The 25,063-nt window shown below is 38.8% G+C and overlaps 2 protein-coding genes across 2 annotated transcripts; both read right to left on the bottom strand.

The window, feature by feature from the left end:
* Nucleotides 13,183–20,872, bottom strand: LOC109728337 (peptide-N4-(N-acetyl-beta-glucosaminyl)asparagine amidase A-like). The gene is made up of 6 exons (XM_020258724.1): nt 20,726–20,872; nt 18,205–20,653; nt 17,720–17,819; nt 17,434–17,612; nt 14,595–15,091; nt 13,183–14,008 (listed from the first exon to the last, which is right to left on the bottom strand). The coding sequence occupies exons 1-2, from the start codon at nt 20,870–20,872 to the stop codon at nt 19,160–19,162; spliced, it is 1,641 nt and encodes a 546-aa protein (XP_020114313.1). The 3' UTR covers nt 13,183–14,008; nt 14,595–15,091; nt 17,434–17,612; nt 17,720–17,819; nt 18,205–19,159.
* Nucleotides 21,796–24,576, bottom strand: LOC109727831 (serine/threonine-protein phosphatase 6 regulatory ankyrin repeat subunit A-like). The gene is made up of 2 exons (XM_020258026.1): nt 23,725–24,576; nt 21,796–22,454 (listed from the first exon to the last, which is right to left on the bottom strand). The coding sequence occupies exons 1-2, from the start codon at nt 24,472–24,474 to the stop codon at nt 21,972–21,974; spliced, it is 1,233 nt and encodes a 410-aa protein (XP_020113615.1). The 5' UTR covers nt 24,475–24,576; the 3' UTR covers nt 21,796–21,971.

Here is a 25,063-nt window from a genome sequence, read left to right as displayed (position 1 = left end):
ATAGTAGGTCTTATGTGCTATTAGGAGCACGGAGGTCTTCGTGTTCCTAAGCCATTTTCGATGATGGAACTTCCGAATCGACGATCGGCTCCGTTAGGCTTGATCTAGCGTATTTGAACTATCTAGAAAATAATTTTTGTGATTTTTTGGTATCATTTTCCTAGCGATCGAAAAGGTTTAAAATCAACAATTTTTAATGGTTGATGTATATCGTTTGCAAGTTTAATGGTGTAGAAGTATTCAAATCAGATGAAATTTTGATAGAAAATTCTTTATACTATTTACAGCAAGATTAATATGTTTGATCGAAAATTTTCATGCTATATCACCACTTTTTGTAAGATTTTTATTTTCAGCCGTTGATTTTGAACCATTCCGATCGTTAGGTAAATGATATTAAAATTTAACAAAATTTATTTTCTAGATACTTCAAATATGCTAAATCAAGTCTACCCAAGTTGATCGTTGATTCGGAAGCTCCATTATCAAAAACGGCTTAGGAGAACGGAGGTCTCCGTGCTCCTGAGAGCACACAAGACCTACTATATATATAGGCCATGGCTACTATACTATTATGAGTATTGGAGCGCTCGTACTCATAAGTTATTTTCAATGATAGCGCTTCCGAATCGACGATCCACTCCGTTAAATATGATCCAGAGTATTTGAAACTTCTAGAAATAAATTTCATAAATTTTCGAAATTATAATAAAGTCCATCAAGTGGGCATAAAATGAACAGTCAAAATCGAACGACGTCCTAAAAAAGAATGATTGGATCCTTCAATTCAAGATCAGAGTTATTGATCTTTATCTGTATAGTGAATAGAATTTTCTATCAAAAATTCAACAAATTTTGATTCTTTTACACTGTTAAACTAGCAAGTATCCCATACCGGCCGTTAAAAATTGTCAAATTCGTGAACTCTTGATCGTAAGGTTAATGATGTCGAAAATTTATAAAATTTGATTTCTAGAAATTTTAAATATTATAAATAACGTTTAACGGTGTGGATCGTCGATTCGGAAGCTCTATCATTGAAAACAACTTATGAGTACGAGGGCGATCGTACTCATAATAGTATAGTAGCCAGACCCTATATATATATATAGTCCGGCTATAATATTATCGATAACACCAAATACTTGGTACTACCAAGTTCTCTGCCATTAGATCTATCCCTTTGACCATTTTTATCCGTTGGATCATTAAGAGATCACTATTATCCTAACTGCACATCCTTTCATCCAAGGGCCAAAATCTAATAGTACCAATAACTTGACATTATTAATAGTATAGCAGCCTAGTTTTATATATATCTAGTTAAGGAGGAATTCTACACTGTCACACTTACACCACATCATCAATAACAAGCCAATCATATTCCTTCTTTTCAAACAAAAGTACAATAAAAATATTTTTTTATAACTATGATGGGACATATATTCTTAAAAGAATTAATTTGATTGGCCTGTTACGCCACGTTACTAATATACTCGTTGCATTCTAGAATTTTTCCCAGTTAAGAGGCATTCAAGCGCAAAATTTATGTCCGTATCTTTCAATTCCAAAAGATATTTTCTAATTTAGTAATTGCATTGTATGTAACAGAGGCCACTGGAAAAAAAAAAAAAAGTTAGAAATGTAATATATGTCTAAAAATACATTTTAGTGGTAATGGATTTCCTAATATGTCTTTTTCTTGCCGAAAAATAAGATGTCCCAATTCACAAACTAAATTTCACTGAATATATAGTTCTTACATATTTTGTTTATTCTTCAATCGAAATATCTCTAGCTATTAATAGCTCAACGAAACCGAAAAAATTAAACTAACTCGAAAAAGATAACCACGTACGCATCTCTTCCTAAGAATAGCAATAATTAAGGACTAAATTGACCTTATGAAGTCCTCTCAAAATATACTATTGCTAATTTTTAATTTCACAGGCTAAAATTGCTTGTGAATAGCATGTTCATGTACAGTTGCATTAGTGGCTTTCAATTCTTTAGACTTGCACTACATTTTAGCTGCATGTTTAGTCGCGTTAGATTGTTCGAGCCCCTTTTTGGATATTTTTGATTGCATCTAACGTTGTAACGATAAAATTACTAAAATTTTCAGATTGAATATTACTTTTGAAAATAGAAAAGGATATATCGTACAGTTCAACATCGATCTGCGTCTCTTTAAGGGCATAGCGCTATCAATTTTGATAACACTTCATGCAAAGATAAAAACCTCGCCAGGAAACATGAATTTTGACTTTCAAAAGCATAAAACTGTTCAAATCATCTTCAACAGCAGGGATTGAAAATATATATTTTCTCAATCATCAAGCACTATTTTGAGTTTTAATCATTTGAGAAGCCCATTAAATCCACTTTAGGGATCCAAGATGACAGATGACCTGTAAGACAATAATTACTTAATTAACATTTGTACAGTTTCTGATCCTCTCCAGATTACTCCTAGAACATTTTGAAACTCTCCCATCATTTTCAAATAGGAGCAGGCGTAGTCTTGACGCAATTACTTTTTGCTTATTTTTCTAGTTTTTCACTGTTTGCGCGAATTAGCAAGATGATCGACCCCACTACTTACGTCAATCACACCCATTTCCCATCGAAGCCCTAAAATAGTTTTTACTGTTTGTGTGAATTAGCAAGATGATTCGCCCCACTACTTAGGTATATTACACCCTTTTTCTATCGAAGCCCTAGAATTTATTTCGACTATTTCTGCTTCAGTTTCTATATGAGCGACGATGTTATATACATAAGTAGCAATGTTATGACTATATGCTTAATTGATTTAGTGGCTCGGATTATTACTTTCTGCTTAATCGATTTAGTGGGTCGGATTATTACTTTCATTTTAACCGCTCGTCACATTAATCATTTCCCCTTTATTCTTTTTTATATTCAATTGTCACTTAAATTTCTTAGGGGCAATCATATATTTATTTGCTTGTCAAACAGTATTCTATGTGTTCATTATTTTGATTTACCAAGGTTGAAGGAGAGTAACAAGACGTGCACTTATTTTCTCCTTTTAGCCGCCACAGTTTTTCTTAACACAACTCATGTCAGGTGACACGTGTTACATGTTCTAACTTTGTCTTGCCTACCTTTTTCCTTACTCTGCCCTCCTAATATTGCAATTTGGCCCTCACCTTTTTTGCCCAAGTACAATAAATTTTTTTTTACCAAAATACTTTAGCTCCCATACGTTTACACATATGTCACGCTTAATTGTTGAATGTAATGTGCAAACAATTATTTCTAAAAAATGACTGTTAAACTTTCTATATATATATATAGAATTAGATTGAAATACTATTAATAGTAAAACGCTCTTTTTGCTATCAAGTTTTTAATCCTTGGGTAAAAAATTGTAGGGTCAGGATGATATTAATCAGTTAGAGTTGAGTGATCCCTCTAGGGTTGAGTGGTTCCCACTGGATTATAGTATTTAATCAAATGGTTAGAAATAATGAAAAGAGTTGATCCAAAGCCTAAAAAACTGATAGCAATAATGAAATTTTGCTACTAATAGTAGCCCAGTCCAACTCTCTCTCTCTCTCTCTCTCTCTCTCTCTCTCTCTCTCTCTCTCTCTCTCTCTCTCTCTCTCTATATATATATATATATAATTGAGCTTTTATACTTTTAAAAATATCAAATCGTTAGTGCTTATAATTAGTTTTCGGTCATTGAATTAAATAGGTGATTAACTAAATTAATAGTATGATCTAACGGGTGAAATAATTAAAAGAGTAGATCTAACGGTGAGAAACTTACAAGCACAAAGTGCTTGGTGTATTTAAAAGCACCGTAACCGGAGCTCTTATAAGTTTATTTCAAACAAGATAAAATTGATCATATTATACTAATTAAAATTAAATTAGTTTCCTAACAATAAAGAGCTATAGTGTAAACTGTACATATAAAATCGATTTGTACCTTCTGTGTGCTGAAAAAATTATTCATCGAATATATATAGTTTTGTTTGCTACAAGAAAAAAATGATTATAGAAGTCCAAAACTGAAACATTATTCATCAATATATGTGGCTTTGCTAGCTACAAGAAAATAATGTTTTGAAATTCAAAACATGAGATCTAAGGATTATTTACACAGAAACTTCTTCTGTTCAATTCTTTGATTTGACTTCAAAACTCTAGTCCAAGGGATGTTAAACATTCTTTATTATTATTACTACTGTTCTTATTATTCTTATTCTTCCATGATTTGACATCAAATTGAGTTTACTGGCTCGAAGAATGTTTCCACTAGAATCTAGTTGGAAAGGAGAAAAATCGACCAAGCTTAGAAATAGCGTCTTGCTACCAAACTTGTTAGTTTCTTTGGTCAACTAAATTTAACTTTTAATTATTTCAGTTCAAACAAAAATGTGTGCGTGTGTGTTTGCGTAAGAGATCGGAGGGAGAGAGAGAGAAATATGGGTAGATATAAAAGCACACATGCATGTAGCTAATTAGCTATACAATTAATATGTAGTTAGATTATTTGTACAATTTATACTTGAGATTAATTGGTTCAAAAGTAAAACTCCTAACTATTTGATAGCTATTCAGGGCCCATTTGGCATCGAGAGTCGTCAAGCATTATTTTATTTTATTTTATTTTTTTTTGAGATGGATAGCACGCTACCCGCTTCGTTTATTTCATTTAGAAATAAACTTAGCCAGAAATGTGAATCAACTAGGATTCGAACTTGGGTCTCGAATACCAACCACAAAGCCCTTTGCCACTTGCTCTAGGGATAGTCGGTGTCGTCAAGCATTATTAGGTCTATTAGATTTAGGCCGAAAGCGTGTAGAGATACATTTTTGCGTTTCTGATGAGACAACAAAAGATATATCGTTATATAATCGGCTCATTATGAATCTACGAAAATAATTATATATTTTTTTATCGTACTTTTTCATGACACATATCATAATCTCTCTTTGTTATTCTGAACGAAGCCTCAATTATAGTTGCTTCAATTGTATTGAAAAGAGAGATTAAAAAAAAAAAAAAGAAAAAAAAAAGACTTGTCTTATTCACAGGGAGAATAGGGTTGGTATTGGATCTATAACTTATTGCCAATGCTGACGAAACCCTGATACTCCCTTAGACAATCCAATGCTGTCCAAGGGAATCAGAAATTGTACAATAAATTAGTGGAGGTGACTAGGTTGGTATGCAAAGTAGAAATGGAAAGGAAAATGCCAAAGCTTTTGCTGCGACGTGAAGTAAAAATAAAATTCTAAATACACAAAATTGAAGATATAATTTGGTATTTTTATTTTCATTATACAACACTAGGAAAGTATACATTCACAGCATGAAATACACAGAACTTATTCTAATAAGACGATCAGACTTTTTTTCTTTTTTTTTTACTAATTAAACGGAATTATATCCTATATACAGCAGGACCAAACAAAGTCTGAAAACTCATTTTAACTTTTCAATTCGAAGTTAATTATATCCTATAATCACACATGGCTTATATAATAAGATCGACCTGTACAAATTTCGCATGGAATACCAGCAGCAGAGAAAACTTTCGTTTCCAAGGGGGTTATGAGAATGCAGCGTCTAAATTGGTCTGCAAACATAAGTATTTTAGTTTATAGACATCATCTAATATTGGCATCTTTCTTAGCTACTTTTCTATGTAAATTTTATCTTGGGTTTAATCTTCGAGAGTTAACTTTTTTTACTTTGAAATGTATCGTCAATGAACCACATATGTAAACCTTAGACCCCGTTTGGTTCCGGGGATAAGTGGGGATAACAAAAGTTATCCCCGCTATTCCGCCAAACAGGGTGAAATTTGGTCGGAATATTTTATTCCAGTCAAACCTTGCTATTCTGATTATCCCGGAATAGCAAGCGATTTGCTATTCCATCATTTTGGTGGAATAGTACTATTCCAATACTTAATTTCAAACTTAATAAAAATTATAAATTGAATTAAAACTAAGTTATATAAATATAATATTTATATATTATAATACATTATTTTTATTATAAAATTATTAATTGTAATGTATTAATACATATTATTTATATTTAAATATTATAATAAAATTTATAATAAATTATATTTAAATATTATAATAAATTCTTTTTATTAAATTTAAGTTTTTTTGTAAAATTTTTAAAAAATTTATAAATTTATTATAATAAATTATTTTATTAATTGTTCCCATCCCTATTTCTTATTTTAAAATTTTAAAAATTTAAAATTTAAATTTTAAAATTTAAAATTATAATCTCAAAATTAAATTTATAATTTTAATTATAAATTTTAAATTTTAAATTTAAATTTTGATATTTTAAATTTTTTGAAATTTAAAATTTTATATTTATATTTTTCAAATTTAAATTTGATCTTAAATTTAAAGTTTTGAAAATTTAAAATTTAAAATTTTGAATCTAAAATTTGAGATTTTAAATTTCAAATTTAAAATTTAAAAATATAAGTTTAAAAATTTAAAAATTCAAATCAAATATAATAAGAGAATAATATCATTATTTTTTATTTATAAAATCCGGTATATTTCTTTTTCCATCTTACTTAACCAAACGCTATTTTTTTTATTCCCAGAAATAATCTAATTTTCATCCAAACGCAAAATTGATCTAATTCCCGCTTATACCTCAATTTATATCTATCCCTGAAATAGCCACTTTTTACTTATCCCCGAACCGAACGATACCTTAGAGCTGTACATAAAATCGTGAAATAATAAATTATTCGGGTCAGCAGGTCTAACTGGCCAGCTACAACTTTAAGAAAATAATAAGAAGAAATTGGTCCACAAATGACATGGTAGACCACGGCCACTCAATATATATAGTTGCCAAGTGATGTATCATGGTCATTGGCGCATCAATCCCAACACGTTTGAGGGAATTCCTGGTAGGGGCCGCAGTCAAATGAGTGCAGTGAGTTCCTCTCAATTGCACCTTGGGCCCTCATCACATGTCTCGCTTGCGTGGCATACCAAAGGGGTCCAATAAACCCGGTGCACCGCGTAATGCATTCCTCAAAAGCTCCTCTACAAATATCTCAAAATTATAGTTCAATCCACAGAATACATGCATTACCGACCGTCCCTAACGTAAGTAGCAAAAAATTTGATAGTCGATACATGAGATTTTAAGTTCAAAGTCTAGTTATTTCACATGTCCAGTTAAATTTACTTAAAAAAAATGAAGCAGATAGCATACTACCTTTCTATTAAAAAAAATCCATTGAATATATTCAGAAATCTAAAAACATAGAATATCGGCACCTATACTTAGGAATGGAATAAATTTTCTTCGTATACACTTGAATATGTATAAATAATAGGCTTTTAAAAACTTCCGCTTTTAGTTATTGATTATCGAATAATAAGTTATTCACTGATAACTTGTATGCACGGCTCACATTTTCGCGACGGCCAGGTGGAAGGTTGATTTTTTTTTTTTTTTGAGAGAAAGGTAATATGCTATCCGCTTCTTATTTCTTTTAGAAATAAATTTATCTAGAAATGCGAATCAACTTGGATTCGAACTTGAACCTTAGATATCAACCATCAAGTTCTTTGCCACTTACGTTAGAACAGTTGGTTGAATATATATATATATATCACTTATGAGATAGATATATAATTATTTATTTCCAAAAAATCAATGACTCAAAGTCGGCTGAATATACCTATATATCTTTTTTGACATCTGATCATAATAACTGTTACACGCCAAATTTTTTAAAGCAATCCAAAGAAAATATTCATGCATCCAAACAGGTCCTAATTAAGTATGGAGTAAAAGGCGCAAAGGTGGATGCGCTAGGTGCATGGAATAATGCGTAGCTTTTCTTGTTACGAACTATTGCCTTTGCCTTGGAGAGCACTCAACACACGCTCCGTAATAGTGACCTAGTAAACATGTTGGCTATGGAAATAGATGGATGGATGGATGGATGGATATGTAGTAGGCCTATGCGATAGAGACACATTTTTTTTAAAAAAAAGAACGGTACAGGTAAAGCAGAGGCAGGTGCATGCACGGATGTGGGTTGGAGAGGAGAGGGGATCTTTGACCCAGTGCTCTGTGATGGTGGTGGGGGTGTGATTACTACAGCCCAAAGCGACGTACATGTATGTGGGACTAATTAAGGACCTTTGGCCTTTCGCTCAATCATGATCCAAGGATCCACCCCCAGTTAAAGAAAATGCTAGCTTTGCTTTGGTGCTTTGTGCCCAAATTTGTATATATATATATATATATATATGTTGCATTATTCGTTTCCAATAATCAGGAGCTTGATTTTTCTACTTCGCGAAGGAAGCAGGAGTTCGGCCTCCTACAATCGTAACCGGTGTCTATCATCTGGGGCCGAACCCATAACCCTTCACGCATAGGGATGTCAATGAGTATGGAAACCTGGAATATTATCAGAACCTGAGCCTGAACAGGGCGGGTTTATCCGAGCTGAACAGGTATGGATTCGGTTATAGGTATAAAAAATAAAAATTCGACGAATATGGATACGAATATGGATTTTGCATTTACCCGATCCGAACCCAAACCCGAACCCAAATAAATTATATATATACATAATTTATTTTTATTTATTTATATAATATATAAAATATTTAATAATTTTTATTTTTTAGAATTTCATTCAACGGTATGGACCCACCGGATTCGAGTCTGGGTTCGGGTTTCGGATTTTTGGTCGGATACGGATATGGATATGAATTTTTAAAACCCGCCGGATTCGGATCCAGGTACGGATTTTAATTTGGTTTTCGAATTCGGGTTCGGGTTTTTAGAAATCCGACCCGTTGACGTCCCTACTCACACACCCACAATCTTGTGTACAAGACTCAAATTTATGATTTTTTTTTACTAAATTATAGAAAATTTTTCTGTTAATACCTGATTTTTTGCTTTTTCCTGCTGTCATTTAAAAATCTATATTTTGTCTCTTTAAAAAAAAAAAATCACAGGGGCTATATTGTGACAAAATGATCAAATTGTCTCTTATCTTCTTCATCTCCTCCCTAATCTAAGCCTCTGCTTCTCTGTTTTTCGCGCCTCCCTCAACTCTAGCTCCAACTCTGTTTTATCCATCTGCTCCCCCGCTCCTCCAGCACCCTCGCGGCCCTTCCATTTCGGCGACTATTGAGAGAAAGATCAAGATAGATGTGGACGGAAAGGTGGGCAAGGACAAGGGTGAGGCAGCGGAGGAGAGCGAGGGTGTGTGAGTGGGCATGGACAGAGAGGTAGGCGAGGGCGAGGCGATGGAGAGCGAGACGGTGCAGCCGAGGACGTCGATTAGAAAGGATGAGAGTTTTAGGAATATTTTGGGTATAAAAAATAGGATATAAACGAAACATTAACGGAACACTAATGTCGAGAGGCCAAAATGAATATTTTTTTATTTTCTAAGGAATTAAAGTGTAGGTTTTCAAAAGACAAAAAAAAAAGTGAAAAAAACAGATATTGATAAAAGTATTTTCTGTGATTTAGTCTTTTTTTTCTTTTTCTTTTTCTTTCTTTTTTAAGGAATTAGGAGCTTGTACGTAGTCCAATAATTCTAGCCTAAGTCTTTCGTTGGCACTCAAAATTATTCTCCTAGATGGGACTTTCAAATTCATGATCCCCTCTCACGCCCCACCCAGTAGTGTTGGGATGGTAGTGGTACTAGTTAATTTGGCAAAATGTTTAGGACATTTTAAATAACGTGTGTAATATGCTAGCACATCAACAATACGGAAAGGATGTTGGGCAGAGGAGCCAACTATGGAGCAAACGTCCCTGACTCAGACAAACTATGTCACCCAAATTTTGTTGTTATTTTTCCTTTTAAGTCAACATTACACTCTAGTTTCCTTTTTCTTTCTCTTAATTTCGCCGTCTTCTTCTTCTTTTTCTATACATTGACACTTCACCCTGCAAGTTGGGTTCGGTTCGGGTCGAATCTCCTCGACCCATCGCGGGCCACATAGTTGAAATTGAGTAGACCCCATTCTCCAAGCAATTAAGTGCAGCATAGTTGTTCCTTTCCTTAAACTTCAACCAATCACAACCATGATCATATTTTAAGTAATGTATATTTGATCTCCAAAAAAAGAGATTAATGTAGATTGGAAATGATAGGTTTCCACAGCGGAGCACAGGTGGTGGTGGTGGTGGTGGTGGTGATTCCTTTATCTATTCCTGAACAGTAAAGAAACTGCATGTGCTGCTTAGCTCATCAAATTTAGTTAGATTTCTTCTTAAAATTGTGTGGCATCTTTCTAGCACTCCTATCAACATCTAGAAGAATTCTTTTTGAAGGGTTGCTTAGGTTTACCTAAAGCTTAAATATTGTAAAAAATAAGGTGTGAAACAATATTAGCTACCTTGATTAACAAGTATGGTGACATGACTAATTGGGCATCATAGTTTATTTTGGTTGAGGAACCCAGCACCATTTTTTTTCCAATAATTGGTATCAGGTTTACAAGCAATAATATAATAATGCCTAAAATTCTCTTGGGGTGGAATTTTTAACTATTAAATATTGTACTATATCCAATCTCATTTCACAAAAATTACTCTAACTTATATGTGAGGATGATAATAACTATGTAGATGAAGATGCTTGTAACTCCCTCCCTCTCTCTCTCTCTCTTTTTTCTTTCTCTTTTTTGTTTTTGTTTTTGTTTTTGTTTTTGTCTTTTGAGAGGATAAAAGGCACAGGAACAAACTCTAGATAAAGTGCACTTAGCAATAGTAAATTCTGTTAGATGTTTCAAAATTGTTAATCGCAAGTTTTTCGAACCCAATTTTGTTTTCATCAATCCATAAAATTAAATCAAAATTACTCTTAATCTTATCAGAATTATTTCTAAAATTTAGCCCCTAATATAAATACATTTTTTATTTCGTAGATTGATATGATGAGAGAGTGTATATTAAGAGGGTATTTTGAGGCTTGGGACTCTTCGAGAGACACCTTATTTTGTACTTCACTTTGAATATAATAAAAGTTTAATTTTGTTTCATATTCGCTCATAAATGTAGTTCAAACAAATTCTTCTGTTGTTCTCGATTCTCTTTATAGTTGTTTTTGCACCCAACAAACTAAATCTTTTCAACATTAATTTATCGTAACAAACTTATCATGTAGCCTATTATTTTAGATTTGATCTTAGGTCGCGTTTGGGGTACGATTGGTCCAGTTGTAAGGTTATTTCATGAATTTCATTAAGAGAAGCACTACATCAATACAATCCCAACAGCAATTAATGCCAAATATAAAACTTTTTCACTCTTTACTCCTAAAATTTTACTTTTACTTTTCATTGTAGAAGTTTTACTTTTTTTTTTTTTTTTTTCTTCTTCCCCTTATCAAAAATTTTACGAAAAATTACTGTTGTTAAAAGCAAAAGCAGGGCTGTTTGGAAAGGCCATGGAGGGCTCAGCTGAGTTGCTGTAGATCAGGAGACAAACCACCAATTAACCAATCCTAAAGAGAGAGAGAGAGAGAGAGAGAGAGAGGGGCCCGGACAACAATGCCACAACCACCTTGTACTTGGCTAATTGTGCTACTAAATAAATTGTGGATCCAAAATGCCAATCATTTCAAAACCTCAACAGAGGAGGGGGGTAGGTTTCTATTCTAGCCCAAGCAAGCAGCATAATAGGTTTGTTGTTGGATTATCATCTTTGCATGCAATATAAAAAGAGCCTAGCCCACCGCCTTTAAAAAGCCCAATTAGTGGACCCATGTAGGGCCCATTCCCACACCAACCAATAAATAAAAAGGTACATCATTTATTGTCTTAGATAGACTACCCATACATTGGCGTACTCGCTTACCGCTTAGACTGTATGCATGAATCAATAAAAACCTTCATATCATGTATTGTGCGTGCCTGCATATCAACAACCTATCGATCAGCACGACACTTTCTTTTCGTAGCGCACTAGTTTAATACAGGAGTAAGTTTGAATCACCACCCCGTAGCTTATCACATCTGAGTTTCAGTTTCATTTGTTACACTTAATTTTCCTTTCAATTGAGCTGTGCGAGGACTTCACATACGGCACGCGTCTTTACAAACCAAAACTCAAAATAGAAAACAGAGACATGAGTTTAAGAATCCGGCACGTCCTTAAAAGAGTAAACGAATAGCTACCATACGGTACAGGAGAAAAATCACAGAAGCTAAGAGAGCATTTGGATTGACGAAATTATAGTTCGGATAAAATCAAATTTGCCAAGAGTAGAAGTGATAGTCTTGTCATCAACTAACATAATGCCAAAGAGATTCACCGTCTAGTCATAGGCGTGATTTAGGGCTGTACTTCGGACCATTTCACTGAAAATTTGTTTTCACGAATGTAAGCTCATGACTATTTTACCGGATCTTCTCGGTATCTCTTCATAACGGACAAGATCAACATTAATCCACGATTGAATTGCAACTTCATCAATCCAAACATCTCCTAAACCAAATACATATCAGGTATTAGAATATTTCTCTCTTATTGAAAACACAGGGGAGGATGGACTTGTTACTCTCATGTCATTTCAGCAGGAACAGTTCTAACATGTCACCGCAATGCAATACTTATACCAGATAAAGGCTCTTCTAATTCTGTTTTTTTTTTTTTTTAAAATCAGGCATCCAAATAGGTTCTTCATTACATTTTGATTGACCTGGTCTATGGAACCAGGTGTAAGCACAATTTCTCCAACCCAGCTTTCATGATAGGCCAACTCTCGGATCGAGTTTTCCTTACTGGAAATAAACAAGCATGTCTCCACTCCACATAGCATCGGATTCCCAATCACATAACCATTCCAACCAAAGAAAGCAACCCCTCAACCATACGAACTAATACTTTGTCTCTAGATTTCCAAGTGTCAATCCTGCAGATCAAAGACATTAGAGCAATAAATAAGTTGAATGGATTGGTGCCGTTTTCTTCGGATTTCTCGCAGATTGTATATACGTTCATCATTATTTTTTGAGAAAAGGTAGCACGTTACCTACTTCATTCATTGAATGTATGAACTAGGCTACAGGAGTGAGGCAACCAGGGCCTCAAGGAAAGAAACAACAGTTAAAAAATAAAATAAAAAAAAAACTTCAGAACTATCGAACTTCAGAAGCTGCTAAATGATTCGGTCGTATGAGGGGTTCCCAGAACTTCAAAAGCTGCTTAATCCTTTGTACAACCAAAACAGAGTCAACATGAATATTTCGAAAAATCAGATCATTCCTTACCTTCCAAATCGTCCACCAGCAAGCGACCAATTTAGGTAAGCTATTATGCTTATTATGCGTCCCTTTCTTGGCCAACCACCTATCCCAAACGTACCGTACGTCTTCTCCTAACTCCCCAGCCTGAACTCCCTCCCTAATCATCACCATACAGAATTTGGTAAAGACGCATTGAGAGAATAGGTGGTCCACTGTCTCCTCGTGTACCCTGCACAGCACGCAGACTGAGTCTCCAGTCCAGCCTTTCTTCACGAGGTTATCAGCTGTAAGAGGTCTCTTCTTAAGGACAAGCCAACAGAACACTTTGACCTTGAGGGGGATTTGGAGCCTCCAGATCTTGGAAGCGCATCCATCCCTCGTACCCTCGTCACTCAACATTCTATATGCCGATTTGACCGAGAATACTCCGTTGTTACACCATATCCACCCAATCTTGTCAGGTCTTTGCACTACTCTATAGTTGTCAACTCTTTCCCTGAGTGCTAATAGGTCGGATCTCAGCCCTGCATTAGTAGTCGCCACACCGCTTACACCACCCAGAATCCTATTCCAATTCCAATCGTCGCTTTCGAAGCAATCCTTGACCGTTAATAGCTTGTGATCCGTCATCACGTGGATCTCCGGAAATGACAAATGTAAGGCGGTTTCTCCACACCATCGGTCCAACCAAAAGTCAACAGAGCTCCTGTCACCCAACTTCTTATAGATTCCCCTACGTTCATCATTATTAAAAGGAAAAATTAACCATTATGCAAGAGACCAGAATACCAAGTAAATATAAACAATTTGTATACGATATATTCATGACATGCTTTGATGACTACAAATTAAGATATATTCGTGCTGCAATTTCCATGCTAATACGGTATACGTAGGCAGGAAAGAGCGAAAGAATTCGTAGTAGAAAATTTGTAGCACTACATGTAAGAGAACAAAATCCATTAATAACTATGTACTGTCGTACTAATACGAAGGCTGAGAAGTTTCAAAGGTATCGTTTTCATTACTTATTAAATATGATTGCACGGCTTCGGTTTAATCTATAAATTCGGCACGCGCCGCAGCAAAAGGACTAAGCAATTGACGAGTGCTGTTGATTAATAGTGCTCGTAATAATTCCAAAAGATGCAATTAATAATAGATTAGCTGTTTACGGAATTTTACAGCAAAAAAGAGTGAAAATAGCAGCAGCTCCAAGCTACTACAATCAAATTTAAACAATGAAAGTGAAATAATAATAGTAATAACAATAAACTACAAGGAAAAAAAAAAAAAGGGAGCGAGTTTCGGGAGTATACCTTCTGCAGTTGAACTTCAATGCGGCTCATTGAACACTTCTTTACTGAACATGGTCAGCATTGTCCCACCAAGCAATAAATGGCTTCACAATTAAGCTGCTGATGGAATTTCACTTTGTTACTAGGGAAGCAACCAATCAAAAGATCTCTGCTTTCTCCATTGCTTTTGGCATCTAAAACAGAGAGCTCAAAGTGGAAAAATACTTTATGTTCCAGCAAAAAACAAAAGGAGAGAAATGAAGTAGGCCCACCTCTAAACCAATAGTTAAGTTTGCATATTAGCTTTAGTTGGATGCGAATCCTTTCGTAGCTTGAAAATCTCCAACAGTCATCCCCAGAGGGAGGCCTCTCCAACTACCAGATGCTCCCCCAACAAATGAAGTAAATGCCACTTTAGATTCAGTAGCCAGATAATGCTTTCTCATAAGCTAGGTCTGCTCGTATGGTTCGATATCACAACTTTAACCTTGCATGAGTACTTTATTAGACGCTGTTCCCTGCGATTATGATTGCGAATATAAGAACTTATTCATGGAGAACTCAAGGAAAGAAACCAGAATAGGTACTAATATATTGCTATTCAAAAATATGGATGCCCATAAGATGCTCTAGTACATAGTACAAAATTTTTGTCGTTTACGCCAAAAACAGTATAATTTGAATAGCTAAAGCAGGACATGACATACAGAAATTTCACTGCAAGAATTCAAAATTCTGACTTAGTAAAGCCCATTTATTACAACTAAAGTTCTTAGTAATTCAGCTTTTCCTCCTAGCATTTATCAAGAATGAGAAGAATTATCAGCGATAGGAAACATGTATATGTTAGGGGCTCCCTTTTTCGTCAAGAACAACCATACCAGATCTGTGAGAAACGAAATATAGACTAAAGAAACATTTAAGGACAAATCAGTTAGCCCTTAATGCACAGAAAATAACTTAGCCTATCAACGACAACGAAAGTTTCTCTTACATTGAAAGTTGCCACTGTTTGTCTCATCTTCACTAACATGGGGAGCTTGTCAACAAAAAGGTTTTCTCCTATCCTAGGAAACTAACCCTGGCAAAAATAGGATATAAAAAGAGGGATATACATTAAAATCATCACATAACAATATTTGGATGGTGGGGGCCAATCAAACAAGTCCAATGAAACATAATCCTTACTATTGCTTTGCATTCATCATTAATAGACACATCCTTTTCATTGGCCTAAAAGCTGCCGGTGTGGGAGTCACTGTATCCTCCCTATTGCTAACAGAGGAGATTCTTGGCATTTAATATACCTGGCTATAGAGTAAGAAAAAAATAGCAATAATTGCGTCTTCGCCCATATAATAACTCAATCAATTGATCAATTAGCCTTACCACCTCCAAACAATTCTGCATCGTTGATATTTGAATCTCGAGTTACTTTTAGCTTCAGTTTATCATTATTGAGTTATTTTTGTCGTCTGTCTGATGTATTTTTGTCATCTGTCTTATGTATTGATGGATTCGTCTCCTCACACATACAGAAGCTCTGAGATGTCTCTCATTTATTTAATCTCCTTAAGAAATAAGAACATCCGAATCGTCCTTTATATTACATTTAATACTTCAACAATACCAGACTAAGATTTAACAACTAGATTTATGAACATAAAGATGCTAACTCGTGACCTACATTGAACTTCACAAGGTAGAATTCAGTTTGATTGGCAGATCCCAGAGCATCTACATCAAGGCAGGTTGAACTTGGAGAGAAGTAGCATCAGATTTGTATTAAATAGATGATAGCAGATAAATGATAAATCGCATCCTTAATTAGACAAAGGAATAGTTTAGCATGAAGTTTAAACCCAATCATCATGAGGAAAACACATAATAACAGAAGGGCAAGCAATAGAAGGATTTTAACAACACACACACACACACACAAAAAAAAAAAAACATTTGTTAACTATCGAGTGTTTATATGTCACTATAGTGCATACTCTTAAATAATTGTAGCTTCATTCAAGATGATCATTGTAAAGTTAACCTTCTCTATTGCCACAGAACTGCATTTTTATTGTTATTATTATTTTTTAAACTCGACAAGGATCGCTGCTTACACGTATACACCTCAGATCACTTCAAATGTTCTTTGCAAAATGGTTTTACCAAGAAATTCAAAATCTTGTAAAAGAGTCACACCAGCATCAAGAAATTACAGCTTGAAGAGTAAATCTTGTTAAGAAGTAGCATCAGATTTGTATTAAATAGGAGCACGGGAAAGTCGAACCAGGCTAGGGTGGGCACCAGACTAACCCAGGCTAAAACGGGCCTCAAGGTATTAGGCCCAAAACCAACCAAAAATGTTGTTCGATATTGTCGACCTAGGCAGGTCAGTATTAAGGGGGTAGTGATTCTTTGGCTGAATTTTGAGCCTAGGATTGTCTCACATTTTGATTGTCAATTTCAGGTCAAAATCATAGTTTTAGATACCAAATGTATTCATCCAATTGCAAGGAGTAAACTAGTTTTACCAGTTAATTGGCAATTTCAGGTCAAAATCATAGTGTTGCTTTGGTAAATTCTTTAAATTGGCAAAGAGACAAGTTAACAAATAACTTTTCTCAAAGTTAGCCCTTGATTACGTCAAGTTCGTTCATGCAAATGTAAGAGTACTGCCTAAAATCTGCAAATCTAAAGACCTACCGTATATTGTCACTAATATCATCAAATTTACATGAAATTCCTTGGAATTAGTGAAAGGATTACAAAGTAGGGAAATCAAGTTTCTGTAAGAATAAACCTCAATTTCATTAAATTTGATAGTTCAACAGCATGAGCAATAGAGAATAATGAAATTTACAGCAGTGTTGCATTATGTAACTTTGGTGTCAAACCGTCAACACAATGCCATCTTGTTTTTATGGTGGCCGAAGGACCGGTAGCCTTTGTCTTGCTTGTACCCAACTAATCAAGCAGTTAGTGTAAAAATGCTCTTTATTTTATCAGAAGCTCAGTTCAGCATGATGTTCAGCTTGATCCCTAAGAGAAAAGAGGATGGGAATTACAAAAAACTCAAGGGTGAAAGATCTCATTTGCTGAATGTCCGAGAGAAGTCGGAAGCAAACAGCATAAGCTGCAGAATTTACCTGGCGGTAGCTCCCCTCCGAAACTTGGCAGAACACTCGCAACAAAGATAGAAGTCGGTGGCACACAATCTAATCTGCAGAATTCACCTCACTGAAGAACCTGTCAGAAAATGAAAATTTACAGATTTAAAAAAAGTTTTAATTATCTAAAGTTCTTCTTAATTTCAAAATTTAGAAAATTTTCCTTCTTCATGAGAGCTATCTTTGTCAGTGAACATGACCACTCTAATTTGAAATATATCAGTAAAAATAATATCAGAGTCCATTTTCACCTCCAATGTCTCTATTCAATTTATGATGTCAGTCTATGTGAGTCCAAGATCTTAAATTTGTATAAAATAATCTTAAAGGTTATTCTCTTAAGAGCATCTTGCTCCTAGCGGCAGCAGGGACAAATGGACAACAATTTCGAGTTCTCAATGTATTGAGATGTAGAACTTTTTCAGTTAAAAATTGCATTATCAAACATTGTAGGGGCAACTTACCCTTGCAGAAACTCATTGGCGAAACACTCTTCTGTGCCGAATTTTACACGGAAGTTAGTCTGCGCACAAAGCTGCAAGTTGGTAAAAAGCTTCGTGTTAGACTGCTTTGCAAGAAATCGTTGACAAAAGATACAAGCCTATAACTCCATAATGATATCAGTGTTTTTTTTTTTGAGAAAAAGGTAGCATGCTACCTACTTCATTCAATAAGAAAATGAATTTAGCTACAAAATACGGAGGCAGCAAAGGCCTCAATAAGAGCGAGAAAGACACACACACATCAAAAAAAAAAAAACAAACATACTTCTCAACAAAAAGCAACTAGACACCTCCCCCTACAGTTAATATCAGCCTTCGCCCCTCTTCTCCCAATCCGTCAAAAGGTTTACGCTATTAATTAGCCATTTTCATCTTCCTGATATGCTATTCGCCAAATCCATAACTCAACCAAAAACCATGCAGAAAAGTGAGAGAGGCAACCATCATTTCGCTTCTGTATGTCCTATAAGCCCACATTCAACTGCAAATGATGATCTAGCAAGTCCGATATGTATACCGCATATACAATGGCACCGCAGTTGGCAGCCATGAGATTATTTGTAGAGGTGGCAAAAGCTGACCTGACCAACCTTGTCGAAAACCTGATCTGATCCCATCCAAGTTGACAGTGAAAATTTGACAATGAGAATCCGAATCAATCAAAATACTAAAGCAACTTTAACCCTAAATGGACCGAAAACTTACATGATTGAAACCGCAACAACAGCGGATGCACCTGAAACTCGAAGTGAGCTGAACAAAGAATAACTTGAAGGCCGAGAATACTCGACATGCAAAGCCCAGACAAAAATCATATGGCGCGCTCCTCTCAACCATCATGGACTCAGTATACAACTCATCTAGCAACTAAACACTCAAAAATGCAACAAGGATCTTCCTACATAATTAGAACCACCTACAAGTAGGCTACTAATGCACACGACGTTGTCTCCGTATCATCCTTCACCTCACCACCAGCCGTATTCACCGTGCGGAGATAGCACTGCTTATCATCCCTATACTTGTAGATCGACTTGGTATTGCCGCTCCCCCACTTCGCCACCCCATCCTCCATAAACACCGAACCCTCTGCATCCTGCCGGTCGTCCAGTATGCTACATACGACCTCCTTGTTCTTGGCCATCCTCACCGTCTCGGTCAGTCCGTGGAACATCTTCGTCCTCTCGAAAGCCGACCCCTCTCCTCCGCTCGAGCTTACCGTCTCAATATACAACGGAAACTCCTGGCTCACCGACATGCGCCCGGTGCCTCCTTTCTTCCGCTCTGTCCTCACATCCGTTCGAGCCTTAACATCCAGATTAACTTCTTTGATGGCGCCTTGCCGCAGTACCTCAACCCGGCTCTTGAACTTGAGCCGGTGCTTTATACTGGTGGTGATGTTGCCCTTCGATGAGCTCACCCAACCAGAGAAGCGCATTATCACTTGCCCATCAATGGACGACTTGCCGTCGAGCTCCCGCCAATCGGCCTGGCGGCTCAGCCGGAGCGGCGGGACCTTCAGCCGGATTAAACCGCCCACCACTCGATCAGACAGAGGATCGAGCCACAAATGGAGGTTAGCCGAAATGAGCCAGTAAGGCTGGCTATCTTTGATAGTGAGGCCAATTGTATGTTCTTCGCCGTCTAAGTAAAGGCCGAGGATCGGCGTGAGGTCGAGGTCATACGACGGGTGGTCGTAAGCGCCGATGGCGGCGACAGGGGCCCAGAAGAAGGGGTTTATCGAATTCGGGTGAATCACTGGGAACGGCACAACGGCGCCTCCGAATCGCCTGTCAACCGTGACGGCGACCTGGCGGAATGCGCCATTAGGCTTCGCGGTGGCGGTGGCGGCATCAGAAAAACGATAGCGATCGGGGCCGGTAGAGCGGAGGGGGTTGGCGTACCAATTCTCGTCGCCACCATGGGCCGAGACGAAGATTTCGAGCACGGCGCGGTAGGCGTTCTTTGGGATGAGAACGGGGACCGACTTCGCGTCGGCCTCGTCGTGAACCTTGAACCAGTACCCGGCCGACGAGCACCCGCCGGCGTCGTTGGAGATGGGGACGACGGCGTCGGCGGGGCGGTCGCCGTAGAGCCCTCGGAGTGGGGGTTTGAGCGCGGCGCCGCGGTAGAAGTGGAGGGTGAGGTTGACGCTGTAGGAGCCGTGGAGCGGGGTGGAGTTGGAGCTCCCGAGCGCCATGGTGAAGGTAGCGGGGGCGGCGGCGGCGGCGTCGTCGTAGTCGTCGTCGTCGTCCGCGGCGGGGGAACGGGGTCGAGGGCGCGGGCGGGGGCGGAGAAGGGCGGCGTAGCGGGTGATGTCCTTGCGGACGCGCCAGGAGACGCCGTGCGCGGCGGGGCCGGGGGAGAGGGGGGTCGAGGCGCGGAGGAGCTCTGCGCGCCAGTCGAGCCACTACGGCGGGCCCACGCGTTATGCGCTCGCGCGGGCAGGAGGAGGCGGAGAGTCGATGAACGTCACGCCGACCAGCGGGCGCGGCCACGCCGACGGCGGGGCGTAGCGGCGCGCGCGCGCGGGGGCGTGCGGTGACGGAAGTGGTGGCGGAGGACGAGGAGGGAGCAAGTGAGGGGGCGGCCCGAGGAGAGAGTAGGGGAGGGCAGGGTCCGGGTCCATCGTACTCCACCATAACGGCTCTCGGCGGCGCGGCGCGGCGGTGGCGGCGACTGCAGGGAACGGCGGAGGCGGAGGCGGAGGCGGCGCGGCGCGGCGGCGGCGGCGGCGCAGAGGAGGGGGGCGGCGGAGGAGGAAGCGGGAACAAGGAGGCGGAGGCGAGAGACGCGAAGAAGAAGAAGCAGAGGAGAGCTCCTCCTCCTCCTCTCATTTGGGAATTTTGTAGTGGAGGGAAACGGGGATGCGTTTTGAGTGTGTGAGGAGAATTTAGAATGGGGCGTGGGTATTTATATAGCGGAGAGTTTGGTCGTGTTGGAGAAGGTAGGGTCGTTTTGAGCATGGGAGAGGAAGCAGGTGAGAACGGGAATAATTAAAACGTTGCGCCGGTAAATGTGTTGGGTACAAAATTTAACTGCAACAGAGTGGAGAGGAGGATACTTCGCGGGCAAATTCCATTCCACAGCCGTTTGCTGCTTGTGGGGTCTGCATCTGCCATGGAAACCAAAAAAAAAAAGTTTTCATGAATGCGTAGATGCTTGTTATTTATACTATCTATGGCCTAGGCCTACGTGATCGATCTTACCATGCAATTTTTAGTTTAGAAGGTGATGTCGAGTGAGTTTGGCTCTTGTAAATTGGTGCGCATAAGGATCATCTCTGTCGGAACGTAATCAGATTTGTCATTCATACTGCCTTAATATTTGAATGTTGCATGTGATTTCTCACTTCTGAATGTCGGCGAGACGATAGAGAGGATCGCTGTATAATCTTTCATCTGTTCGATGAAGTGGTAGTTTCCTACGATTTTAAGCTTGTAGGATTGTTTGTGCCAAGCAATTCTAAACGACTAACAAAATACGAATTACAGAATGTTATTTGTGCAATTTTAGAATCTAAAGCTTTGCTATTAGTTTTACAAATAGAACTTAACTGTACAAGGACAGAGTGATATATATTTAGTCGCGGCACATGAGAGCTTTCGAAGTTTTCCAATTAAAAGAAGAACACACATCACACATAACAACTATAATCGCAGTTACTTTACAAACACAGTTTAACTGACGCATGGATAGAAAATAATACAACGCGAAGTATTAATCATTCAGTCGCATGAGACAGAAGAAGAAGAGGACGATGAGGCGGCACACAACGATGTGGCGGTGGCAGCGGTGGCAGCAGTGGCAGTAGTTGCACCCCTGCTGAGTAGCAGCCGCGCGATCCCGTCGTGCCCTATCGCCGCCGCCATGCAGAGCGGTGTCGCGCCCCGCTTGGTCTTCGCATTCACATTGGCCCCGAGATCAACCAACATCTCCGCCGCCGCTGCGCAGCCGCTCTCGACAGCAAGGTGGAGCGGGGTGTGCCCCTCGACGTCGGCGCTCTCCACGTCGGCACCGGACTCGACGAGCAGCGCCATTGCCTCGCAGTGCCCCTTGATTGCTGCAGAGTGGAGAGCCGTCGTACCGTACTGATCGCGGCTGTGGATCGTGGCGCGTTTGTTCAGCAACGACCGGAGGCGGCAGACGTCTCCACGCCTCGCCGCCGTCATGACCATCTCCCCACACTCCAGTACGTCGACTACAGCTTGCTGCGTCCAGTGAGTTAAGTGTCAGAATCTTACACTTCTATACATCTGAACAAAATTGGCCTGACCTGTAACGCAATTCACCTCGATTTTTGGTGGTTCGACTCGAGCTCAGCCGACCTCATCAGGACTAAGCTAGTTCACTGGACCAGCTCATGTCTCAAAAGTCCAGGCCCGTGAAAAGTCGGGTCGGATTCAGACCGACTTCTGATTTCTGTTACTGATATGGTCTTTTTATATTTGGCTCGACCCAGTAAGGTCGTTTGGACACAGTAAATTTTCCGGGTGTTCTGAAATAAAATTTAAAATTAATCTGTAAATTTAAATGTCCAAATTTAGATTTACTAGTTTAGTTTGAATTTGGCTTTGGTTCGGTCACTAAAGATTAGAATGGATATGATTTGGATAGCAATGTGGTGTCACACTATATATATATATAGAATTATGTTACTATACTATCAATAGTACTAAGCCCCTGGTACTATTGAGTTTTTGGCCGTTGAATGAAAGGATATGCGGTTAGGATGATAGTGGTCCCCTAGGGTTGAGTGGGTCGTTGGTTTAATAGTATAATCTAACGGGTGGAAATGATCAAAGGGTAGATCTAACGGTAGAAAACTCAATAGTACCAAAGACTTGCTACTATCGATAGTATAGTATATATATGTATCAACCATGCTTTGATCCGACCCATTAACTATCAAATGATATATAAATTCTTATTTGCTATTCCGGAACTAAAGAAAAGCATAATGATAAAAGAACTAAATTGAAATACTATAAATATCACCAAGCTATTGATGTTATTAAGTTTTCAACCATTGGATAAAAATATGCACGATTAGAATAATATGGATTCCTTAGAATTAAATAAATTATTAATTTAATAATATAATCTAACGAGTAAAATAATCAAAATGTTAAATCTAAAGACAGAAAATTTGATAGCATCAAGCATCTTGATATTATAGATAATTTACAGCCGAACTCACATACAATTTCAATATAAATAAATAAATTGGTATTAAATTAGAAAGGACACATGGAGAATAATTCGTACAGAGCACGAAAGCTCGCGAGGGATATGACAAAAACCATGCACGACAAAATGCATTATTATTATTATAACCACACTCAGAACTCGCCGTTCATCAGATTCCGAGCATCAAAATTTTTCATTTTAAACTAAAAAAAAAAAAAAAATCAAAATTTTAATTTATTGATTTTAGTAGGAGAGCAAATCAAATTTTTGCAAAGAGTGTGAAATACTCACGTGCCCCTTATCCCTGGCGACGTGCGCCGGCGCTCGGCCCCGCGCGTCGGCGACGGCCGCGTCGGCGCCCATCTCGAGCAGCGCCGCCACCACCTCGGCCTTCCCGCTCGCCGCCGCCGCCCACAGCGGCGTCCTCCCGCGCCCGTCCCTCGCGTCCGGCGCCGCCCCTCCCCCGACCAGCACCCTCGCGCACCTCACGTGCCCCCTCCCCGCCGCCACGTGCAGCGCCGTCCTCCCCTCCCCATCCCTCCCGTCCACTTCTCCGCCGCCCTCCACCAGCGCCCTCAGCTCCTCGTCGTCTCCGGCGGCGGCGGCGGCGTGGAGGCGGCGGCGGCGGTCGCCGCCGCAGACGACGACGACGCGGAGGTGCACGGCGGAGGAGAGCACGGAGGGGGAGGGGGAGGGGGAGAGGGAGGAGAGGATGAGGAAGCGGGGGCGCAGGGGAGGGGGGAGGGGATGGGGGCGGAGGGTGAGGTGGAGGGGGGCGGAGGAGAGAGGCGGGAGGGACCCGCACGGGGGTGTGACGTGGAACGTGTCGGGGGACGAGGTTTGGACCTTGAAGTGGACCGGAAGCGTCGGGTGGAGGGAGCGGAGGTGGAACTCCCTCCGGCACTTGGCGTTCGGCCGGAAGTCGATTACGACTTCCGTCTCCGACACTTCCAGAAGCTTCGGGGAAGCGCCGCTGGGGGCCTCCATCGGAATTAGCGGTGGAGACCGAGTCGAGTTTTGGAAACAAAGCGGCCTCACCATTAAGGATTAGCTCGGTCCAATGTAAAATCGTAAAATATAAATTTTCGTAAAACGCATTTAGTTTCGCTGGAAAAAATTAAATAAAAAAAATTACACAGCTTGAATTTTTATTTACCCCCGAAGAAAAACGATAATTTCAATTTTTCACTAAATCAGTTAAAATCTTTTTACAAAAAAATATTTTTAAGTCAAATGAAATAAGCATACAAATGTTTTTTATATCGAAATAATTTTTCAGTTCATTCTATGCTAAAACAAATGACTCCTGAGTGTCGGTGTTTTATTGTTGTCGCTCCGTTTAGGGAGGGGTGGACGCCTCGACGGTGAAGGGATATGAACAGTTTATGAACTTCAGACAATAATTTCTCAGCTGAATTTTTTTTTTACGAGCCGTAGAACTCAAACATCAAGTCCTAATAAGGATGAATATTTTTGACTCTTAACCTTGTTTTGGCAATCAAACACGTGAGTTCCTTGAAGTGGGGGACCTCAGAGTCCCTCCCTTTTTTTTGGTCACAAGAATAAATTAATCCGAACCAAGCACTAATCTACAAAAAAAAGTAAAAGTAGTAAGAGTAGGTTAAGTGGA

This window comes from Ananas comosus, linkage group 23, assembly GCF_001540865.1.
Source record: "Ananas comosus cultivar F153 linkage group 23, ASM154086v1, whole genome shotgun sequence".
NCBI lineage: Eukaryota > Viridiplantae > Streptophyta > Magnoliopsida > Poales > Bromeliaceae > Ananas > Ananas comosus.
The sequence above is the reverse complement of the archived record's forward strand: the minus strand, read 5'-3'. Positions and strand labels throughout refer to the sequence as shown.

Bases quoted from the DNA above. Each gene is read 5' to 3' on its own strand.
- LOC109728337 (XM_020258724.1), bottom strand. From the start codon at position 20,872: ATGGACCCGGACCCTGCCCTCCCCTACTCTCTCCTCGGGCCGCCCCCT. The intron at 20,654-20,725 runs GTCGGCGTGACG...GGCCCGCCGTAG, and splicing joins CGGCGTGGCCGCGCCCGCTG to TGGCTCGACTGGCGCGCAGA.
- LOC109727831 (XM_020258026.1), bottom strand. From the start codon at position 24,474: ATGGTGAGGCCGCTTTGTTTCCAAAACTCGACTCGGTCTCCACCGCTA. The intron at 22,455-23,724 runs GTGAGTATTTCA...CACTGGACGCAG, and splicing joins TCGCCAGGGATAAGGGGCAC to CAAGCTGTAGTCGACGTACT.